The following is a 10,094-nucleotide window of genomic DNA, read 5'->3' on the forward strand; positions in this document are numbered from 1 at the left end:
AATATAAATATTGAAAATATAAATATTGAAGATAAAAAGAATTTAAATATAAATTTAATTATACAGATATATAGATATATATATATACACAAAGAATAAATTATAAATATAAATATTAAAGACGACGCGAAACAAGACGACAACGGCAACAATAACGTTAATTAATTATTATTATCAAAGAGATCGAAATATATATAAATATATATATAAATACATGTACCTACATATTACATGTGTGCGACACAAGAAATACGAACACACGCGCCTCCGTCTGTACATACATGTAATACTTACACGGCCGCGGGAAGGATATACGTATGTAGATGTATATATGTATGCACACACATAAAATTATAAATATAAAAAACGCGAGTATATAAATCGGGAGGAGGGGAGAGAAAAAAACAGAAAGAAAGAAAAAGGAGATCAGAGACGGTGAACGGCAGACGCGAAGAAAAGGGAAGAAAGCAACGAAGAATGCGAGGGAAGACTACATGTAACATAACGGACGGTAATTCAAATATCGACTAAGCAAAAGAGAGAAACAAGAAAACAAGTTTACCACGATTCGTCCCGCAACCAGTCGAAGACGTACGTTCCTGCGTCCTTCGCATTATCTTCCTTTGCTCGCTCCTGTGTGCTTCCGCTTTTATTTTCGTTGTCCATCCCGGTACGTTTGGTCATTTCGCCACTTTGCCGCGAACACCGCTTCGACACGCATACAGCTAGTCTCAGGGATAAGCCCTCTCGGCGAGAAACCCTTAGAGATGGACGATAACATCCTTGATATAGAAACGAAGGTGGACAGACAGTGGATAGAAGAGCGTAAAGAACTGCGCCCGAATATACATACGTACATGAGATTCTTGTGGAATCTCGTGCGCTTCGAGAAATTGAACATCCTCAAGCTGGAAGAGCAAGTAAGCCGCTTGATGTTAAAGTGTGTGGACGACAGAAGGAAGAAGACTTATTTAAAAGACTGTGATGAAACAAATAACAGAAAATACAAGGAGGAAATGGACATACTGAAGTCTTGGTATTGGAAAGCGTCGGCGCTTTATGACTGGACTTATATATACAATTTGGAGGAGCAACATCAATATAAAGCGGATGTGCAGAAGTTGCAGGATGCGCATTTGCAGGATGCGGTCGACAGGAAGACCAACCAGATTATAGAACTGCAGAACGATGTCACTGAGCTGAGGGACGTCCTCGCGGAAGACATGAAGGAAATACAGAACTTACGTCATCAGAAGTCATTGCACATGGATCACATCTTGGTGTTGGAGAAGCAGCTCGAGCAATACAATTTCATGAAAACGAGAATGGTAGAGCTGGAAGAGACGGTGACGAGTCTGGAAAACTACGTCAGGGAGCACGACATCGACGGTCTTAAACGAAAGCTACAAGATCGAGAGTGCAGGATCGAACAGTTGTGGAACCAAGTTGTTGAATTAAAAGAGGTGTCGAAATTGAAGAAAAATCAATCAGGTAAATGCGAGTAAAAGGTTTAGCAAAATTATTATATTTTATAGCTTCTGTCGTTTTGCAGATATAAACAATTTGAGAAAGCAAAACGAACCAAAGAAAGAAAATGATTCATGACATGATTCTATTCTTTTGTGTCCTCAATTAGAAAGAAGGAATTGCAAACATATTAGTTTTATTTTTAGCCGAGTATTTATCATTATGACTATAGTCTTTTTTCTTCATTATTCTCAGGCAAGAATACATTGGAGACGAGCGAGTTGTCCGACAATAAAGTAAAGGAGAAAGCAAAAGGAGAAGAAATAAAGGAGATGGGGCATATCATCTCGGAAGAGGATGATAAAATGGAATGCGAGCAGCTGAATGAAATCAAGGAACAGAATGAATTCCTGAAAATGGAGCTGCGAAAGAAAGAACAGAAAATGAAGGAGATGGAGCACGACATCTCGGAAAAGGACAACAGAATCCAAAAGTACGAGCAGCAGGTAGTCGAGCAGCGGAACAAGATACTGGAGATGGAGAAAACGAAAGTCGAATTGGAGAAAGAGTTGCACACGATAAAGTTAAAGGGTACTGACGATAATAAGAAGGTGCAAGAGTTGGAAATAAAGATTCACTTTCTGAAGAATTCGCACGTCGAAAGAGTGAACACAATCGAGAAGCTCATAGCCACCTTGAATGAAAAGCAAAATATAGAGCTTAAGTTGAGGAACCATACCGAGTGTATTGAAGAAGAGAAGTGTATATTGAAAAGAACCATATCGAAGCTAGGAAAATCCTTAACACGCTCGGAATTTAAAGAATTCAATCAGAAATACAAGAAAGTGAGTTGCAAATCTTTACAATGTATTACAGTTTAAATTACGCACAACCTTTCTCTGAGATACGTTCAATTTATGTATTGATGTCCATAATGTAGTTTCTAAATCTGCTTATCTCAAAGTTCAATTTATTGTACTTTCGGTTTCTGATTAATTATGTAAGAAGCAATGCAATCATGTTTGTCAAATAAAAACTAGCTGTTGGTTTGTCAGATATTTGAAATGGAGAATAAGATTGCAAACCTGATGAAGCTGCATACCGATCAAATCACAGAATGCCGCAAGTGTGACTTGTTTTATCGCGAAAAGTCTTGCAGCATCCAGAAACTTACCCGGTTGAAACAGGAAATTGATGCCGCAATAGTTCAACTAAACCCATGCAAGTACGTGCTTTAAACAAATAGAAGAAGTAAAGACAGGAAGTACGCATAATGCTAAGTAGCATAGATTGTTATCCACAATTTTCTGTAAATTTTATCAATAATAAGTTCAAACAATTACTAATGATAAACTAATGATAAATCAATTGCGATCCATCCTGTACGTAGTGAGTGCAATGCGATTTTAATGATTTAATTTAATGTCGCTTGCAGATCGAACGATGTAGAAACTAATCTTCCTAAACAAGACGCTCATTCATCTCCGTTAAAACATTCAAGCGTTGGCACAATTCCGGCCCAAACGGAAGAAACCAAGAAACCAGGACTCGAAGAAAACACACTATCCAAAGAAGGAAAGGAGCAGAAGGTAAAAACTCTCTGTCACGATTCCTCTTGTGCATAATCCGAAACGATTTCGCTAGTATTGATATCTTCCCCAGGATGAAGAAACTACGAAATTCACATGGGACGCAATACCGCGAACATTTAAGAAAAACCTCGACGATAGTAATAATCGTGCTAAGGACTGCGCATCGAAAATTTGCTCAAGTAGCTCCACGGAACCCATCGCTAGCACGTAAGTCTCAAATAAACATTTGTTTCAAATTAAATACTGTAGAAGCGCGTGGATAGATAATCAAAACTGAAAGCTCTCAATTTCTGAATACACTCGAAGCATTCGAGCTTCGAGTAAAAAAGAAGTGCGATGTTAAGGTAAGAGGTAGGATTTCAAGTATTAAGGTACGACAACGTACAACAATTTATAATCCATGCTTTCATTAGCTACATTTACAGTGTCTTTTACAAGAACTCTCTACAACAAACAAACTTTGAGATATGATATTAATACTATCGAGCATTGTGTGAAATGATCAAGACTAGTTGTTGCCAGTATAGCAATAACAATAACGACACTTTACAGATCGCTGGAGTGGGAAGACTCGTTCGATGATCAAAAGGACCTCTCATGGGGCAGTTGTGGGGAGAATTGGGACACAGTTGTCTAACGACACAGAATAGCAGTATCTGGAGCCTTCTACGGTATTTCCAAGTATCGGTACCTTCGTTACCTCGATATTGTCATACGCACACACACCCGCGAACGTAGAGACAGCGTAGAGCATCTAGAGGCTTAGTGAAAGAGAAAACAGCAAAAACTACAGCACACCAACAACTACTACTACAACAATTGCAACACAGCCAGCTCTCCCGCCTACTCACGCATCTACTCTTCATCATCACATCATCGTCATCACCATCATTCGCCATTAATCAACATTTCATCATCCACGTGACGTATCGTGCTGGAAACAGTTGGCAAGATCGCGAAATCTGAAAGTTGATCCTTCTAGCAATTCAGGGAAGATTCAATGGTTCACGATGGATGAGGTGATCGGATACGATGACATCGGATTGTCCCAAACGTGCGCCATGAACGTTAATCTTCTTTCTTGTTCAACATCTGCGATGTTTAGATCGTCGTGTAGGCGTAATTTGTTATCGTTACAATAACGTATTGCGACATAAGTAAATTCGCGCGCAATGAGACATGTTAATTATTACGTAATTCTTTGCAGCGCGACGTGTGTACGATACGATGTACTGTTACGGAAATCGGAAGTTCCATCTAGAAGAGCTTGTTTTATATCTTGTTTGAGATTCTTAATTCTAAATAAATGTGTAATTACATAAATAAATTAGCGCTGCAAAGAGATAGAGATTAGATTATAAGAGGCCATTAGAGTGAATAATAAAAGACTCACGTGTTACTGCAACCTTATTTCACGGATTTCAATATTTTAATATCTACCAATGATAGAGAGTCTCGTCTTAAACTATCCACGATCGTTTCAAGCCTTGAATGCCCTTCGATCTGCAACGCGTCTACGCATTTAAAAGCGCATTTCAGGCTTGACATCGTCGCGAACGTATCGTCCATCGCCCGCAAGTCTCAACCCTGGCGACGTCGTTAAACACTCGCGATGCGATTTATATGAAAATAGATTATACATCTCACTTTTCTCCTTACGCTGGTAGCCACCGATCACTATCACGAAAACTGTCACAAACGACACGACATTGGACGTTGAAGAAGTGCTATCGCCGAAGAGAAATCGGCGAGCGATCCGAGATACGTAATGCAACGTTCACGTGCGAGCGCGTTAAATATCGCGTTTCTTCAGTGTCGGATAAACGGAGGATTTCTTCGAGGTGATAAAACGGTTTAAGATTAAACGTGTCGCAAGGGAAAAATGAAGAACCAGAGGAACAGCCAGAGGAAAAGCGGACGACACGTTTCTCGGTCGTTCGGTCTCAGTTCCGCCGTTGATATCGTCGCGTCTGCCATTGCGGTGAGTTAATTGCGCGAAATGTTGAAAGTGTAAAATTTTATCGTTAATACTTGAGGATAGGCCCACCCTTTGCGAATTTCGCGGGTACTTATTTCGCACTTATCTCGTTGCCGGTTGCCCATCCCCGTACATTCGTTTAACTCCGGCGCCTCTTTGCAACTCGACGAAACGTCTACGAACCACTTTAGACCCAAAAGACTTATTAACTCGACTCTAATATATATATATACACATATATATACATATATATATGTGATATATATATATATATATATTTAAACGTTAGGGCGACGTACTATACTATGTAAGCTGGAATCAAAGTGAGTATTATGCACGGCGTGGAGATTTGTCGCGGCGAAGTATCGCGAGTAAAATGCGTTCAGAGATCTGAAATCTCTCATTCGAGCGAATTATTTTAATTAAGTCAATTAAGATAGTTCTGTAGACATATATGTATTATTTGTATTATTTATTTCATTTTTGTGCTTATTAAGAATAATATTGAACTTGCGCATAAGCTAGATTTTAATTTCTTTCAATTTTGTATCAAAATTCGATAATACTTGGTTTATGAAAAAATACTTATATATTGATTGCACATCGCGATACTCGGCTGCAAATATTTTTGTCCGAGTGACGGCACACGCGATTGAAATATCTCTTCTTTTCTTATTTCTGCGCTTCAATCTCAATGTAGATGTACACATAATGATGATACAAGTCAAAATGAGATAATTTAAATAAATATTATTAAAAAAGTATGTAAAAATCGTTAAAAAGCAAAACTTATATTTATGTTAAAATTATGTAAGATTAAATCAATGTACTTTTTACACTTAACTTTCCACAAAAATTACTTGGAAATAATCTCTAATAATCATTATTATTTTTTCGAATTATATAATAACAATAAAGTCCGTTGTACTCAATTCTTGTTTAATTTTATTTTTCACGTCAATCGAATCGAGAAATAACAATGAGAGAAGCAAGAAGAAATGAAAAGGAAGAGCGATAAAAGGGAAATAACAAGAAACAATTAGTTAACGTGTGCCATCATCATATCAAGCCTATATCATCGTGTTACATCATATATAGCTAAATAAAAGAAATAATATTATCGTTAATTAACACAATTGTTAACATAGAACGAGTGTTTGATGCGTGAATGCGTTATGCGTCCGATAAATCAATTCCAAGCTTAAAACGACTGACGACATTATTTTTCAACGTGGAATTTCTCACTAATTAATAAAAAAACAAGCACTTGCTGTTATGCAGACATACATCGACATTCTTTTGAACTTCTCAGAAATTGCTCTTTTGATCAATGTTATAAATATTAAAATTTAAGGGATATTCATCTTTTGGACACACGTTGCACAATTTTCTCGACAGCGCATAATTCTACATTTGCAACGTTTTCCACTTCCGCGAGAAACCGTGCAAACGTAATGCGCTTACGAGGAGGTGACAATGACACGGACAAAGTATCAGATCGAATTTCTTGTTGACATATTAGATTCTACTCTAACGTAATATGATAATATAATAGTAACGTATTATCTCTCCGGTCACACACTCCACGAGATTCTTTCGATACAATCGATGTCGTAGAACTTTTATCGTCCGCGTCAGAAGAGCGAAAGGCTCGATGGTGAGAGAACGCACGAGGGGGAGGATGCGATTGGATTTTTGCAACAGATCGCGCCTAAATCCTTAGAACCATAATAAGCACTTAGTGTAAGAAGCGCTCATTAGTTAACTTTAAGCCGGACTTGACTCGGGACGATCATCGTTACTTAATTATATCTAAATACAATGTGATCCGTGATTCGGTATTGTTACGTTAAATAATTGACACTTAATTTCTAGACGTCCCCCCTTACGCCTAAAGTCGTTCTCCAAAAAGTGTCACTGGGCAGGATGCTTCGCTTAATCGCGCAAAATCACAACAGACCTCGTCATCGATTACCGGCGAATTATCGGCAATTATCGAGATCCTCCCCTCGAATCTCACCCTTTACAAGGTATTCGAGAGATCCTAAAGGCGAGACTGCAGAGTGAAATGAGAATGAGTGAGTCGCGTGAGAGTGAGCGAAAGAGAGAAACGGTCTTGATATTATTTTTCGACTCGTGACTGTTAAGTCCAAAGTGACTGTTAAGTGTCCATGATAAGAAAATACCAAAAAAAAGAAAAAAACGAACGATTTTTATGTGAATATTGCAAAGTGAACCGTACCGGTGTTGCTGCAACCCTTGTTGGATGTTGTTTTATAAAAAAAAGAAAATGATGAAAAACTGACGAGATAATGTTGAAGTTATTAACTTATCTCAGTGCGACAGCTGTGACAAATCAAGAACACAGGGATAATCGTTATAATAATTTGATTCCATGAGAAATTCAAATATGTTTTTTTTTATTGATAACGAATGTTCAAATCGGCAACGGAATTTCGTCAAAGATTTCATCAGTATCCGATGCATCCGACAAGGACCGACACCGGTACGACGTGGTTCCGCTCCTTTTCTATTCTCCAATTTTTACGTGTTTAATCGCTAAGTGAACAATAGATAAACGAGTCTAAGCGACAACGCGGAATACGCGGAGAAGGGAGGAAAACGCTTTGATTACATTATCGTGTAACGTGTTTATCATTCATAATCGCGAAGAATAGACACAACTTCGATCGCGTGTATATACCTAAGCGAATGATAATAATTTGACAACGGCGAAGTGTAAGTCAAATGTGTGCGTGAGTGTGCGTGAATCAAAAAGAAAATAAGAGAGAGAAAGAGGGAGAGAAAGTGAGAGGAAGACAGATTGAAGAAAGGAGAAGCAAGAGTGAGGTAGATCATGTTTCGCCTAGTCCTTGCGACGCTTGATTATCAATTAAGCGACGTATTATCTCGAATGAATGTTGCGTTATCACGCCGGAGATCATCGCAGCTAGTCTCACGTTCATTTTTTTATGATTTTTCTTCACGATGCTTCGATGATTTCCGGCCTCAAGCAGAAGTCGATGATGATTATAAATGAGAGAGCGAGAGAGTGAGAGAGAGAAGAAGAGGAAGTGGCGGATTATAATGAAAAGTGCGACGAAGCTAAGAATAAGTTTTACGTAAGTTAAGGGATAAGCTAATTAAAGTAACAGTTTATTGAAGTACATTGTTGCAACTGCCATGCTGTGTGCCATTATATAACGAGTCACGTTTATCGTAAAAAGCAAAAGAAAACCCAAAAAAATAAAATAAAATAAAATAAAAGAGAGAAGAAGAGAGAAGAAGGGAAGGAGGACGCAAGCGGAGATGCGAAGTAGCAAATACTCGCGCGCGCGTTCTCGTCTGCAGTCTGAAGAATCTTTTCAGTTTTACACCGCTTCGAAATTACGCGAAGCTACCCCGTCGTCCTCACACACGTCGCACGTCGGCACATCTTTCTCTCTCGAACGATGCGCAATGCCTGCCGTACGATTTCCGGAAAAATCACGAATTTTTCCATGCTAGACGAACGAAGGATTTCCGACTTCCGGTCGCGTATCAATTTAGCTTCTGTGAGCTTCAATAACGTGAATGCGTGAGTGGATATCATGAATTTCATGATCGACATCGCGCTCGATCGAGGATGTATTTTAGAGACAAGAGAGGACGGGAAGAACGACGGGGTAGACTTCCGGCAGCGCGAACATCGCCGACGATTTCGCTCGCGCTCGTCGAACTTGCGAATGTATGTACATCTTACCTGCAGAATGCGACAGCTTGGAAGCATCGTAGTATTTAAACATCGTAATTAAGACGAAATGAATCATGATGCTTAAGAATCTGCGAGAATCGAGATCCGGAATTCAGGAAGACGTTTCCGATGCGACGATCCGTTTCTGCGATGGCGATGGAAGACGATTGCCATGAAAGAGAAGAGGTTTTTCTGGAAGAATCCTGTAAATGTACTGTGATGGTCGCGACAATTACGATAATCGTTGAATCAAACATTTTCATTATAGATAAATATATACATATATAGAGAGAGAGAGAAAGAGGAAGAGAGAGATGTATATACGTACATATATACAATATCTGTTAAAAATCATAATTTATCGAGCGTCGTTTCGTTATTACATCGTGTTGCGTAGAAAATTTATCGATGTTATTGACAGTGTTGTCTTCCTTTGATAATTGATAATCCTGCGTAATTGCCGCGTCTGTCGCCATCGTAAATTTGCAGGATATTAAGAGAACGCAAAAGAAAGCGCCCCTTTCAATTTTTAAAGTTTCATTCTGTTAGAAAAATTATTAGAAAAATTATTCCAAGTGTGTGGAAAGTTTAATATATTCAAGACATATGTATATTTTAAATACAGATTCGAATACTCAAATATTAAATTTTTCAATTAAATATATAAAGTTTAATAGAAATTGGAGACATTAATTAATCTAATTAACATATAATTTGTACACATATCACCCAACAGGGAAAGTAGCGCTTTTATTTTGTGCGACAAATGCAGAGAATTAAAAATCTATATAGACATCCCATTACTTAATGAATTGTTTCATACAAGTGCAAATGGCAATTTGTCGATGACCACGTAGCAACGGGTCTCGATGACCGCGCGAGTCGATTTCGTGCGACGCGATGTCTCACATTAGCGTGTATAATCCAATCTTGTTAGTTGACAACCGACGTTGTGAAGAAAAAGAAAAGAAGAACCATCACCAACTAACCACGTAAAGCAAACGAGGTGTGACGTCGACCCATCATAGATTCAAGCACAATAAGGACTAGTAGGGCCAGGCACAATAAAATTCGGCCGTCACGTTGTAGGCAGCGATCTGTTAGAGCGATAAGTCGTATAAGTATCTATATAGCGAAACTATTAAATAAACACATATTGTCTATTGTCCGACAAGTGTATTTATTGTTGATGCTGATCGTTCCCTTCTGCAAGCCTCTAATCAATCCGATATTAAATTAAATAAATATCTTACGAAGGGAGAATTGTAATTTCTAACTTTATTAATTCTCCAGCTTCTCCTGAAAAGTTCCGTTTACAACATAG

The 10,094-nt window shown here is 38.3% G+C and overlaps 1 protein-coding gene across 2 annotated transcripts; it reads left to right on the forward strand.

Moving 5' to 3' along the window:
* Window positions 1-20: 20 nt before the first annotated feature.
* LOC105276402 (putative leucine-rich repeat-containing protein DDB_G0290503) lies at window positions 21-9,938 on the forward strand. 2 transcript variants are annotated; one of them, XM_026970421.1, is made up of 6 exons: window positions 21-1,491; window positions 1,723-2,312; window positions 2,523-2,692; window positions 2,903-3,056; window positions 3,130-3,266; window positions 3,612-9,938. In XM_026970421.1, exons 1-6 carry the CDS (start codon window positions 768-770, stop codon window positions 3,694-3,696), a joined length of 1,860 nt encoding a protein of 619 aa, XP_026826222.1. In that variant the 5' UTR covers window positions 21-767; the 3' UTR covers window positions 3,697-9,938. The 2 variants fall into 2 exon arrangements, with proteins under 2 accessions (XP_026826222.1, XP_026826223.1); XM_026970422.1 differs by lacking the exons at window positions 3,130-3,266; window positions 3,612-9,938 and having other exon boundaries at window positions 22-1,491; window positions 2,523-2,731; window positions 2,903-2,996.
* The last annotated feature ends 156 nt before the right edge of the window (window positions 9,939-10,094 follow it).

Source organism: Ooceraea biroi, chromosome 6 (assembly GCF_003672135.1).
Source record: "Ooceraea biroi isolate clonal line C1 chromosome 6, Obir_v5.4, whole genome shotgun sequence".
Classification (NCBI taxonomy): domain Eukaryota; kingdom Metazoa; phylum Arthropoda; class Insecta; order Hymenoptera; family Formicidae; genus Ooceraea; species Ooceraea biroi.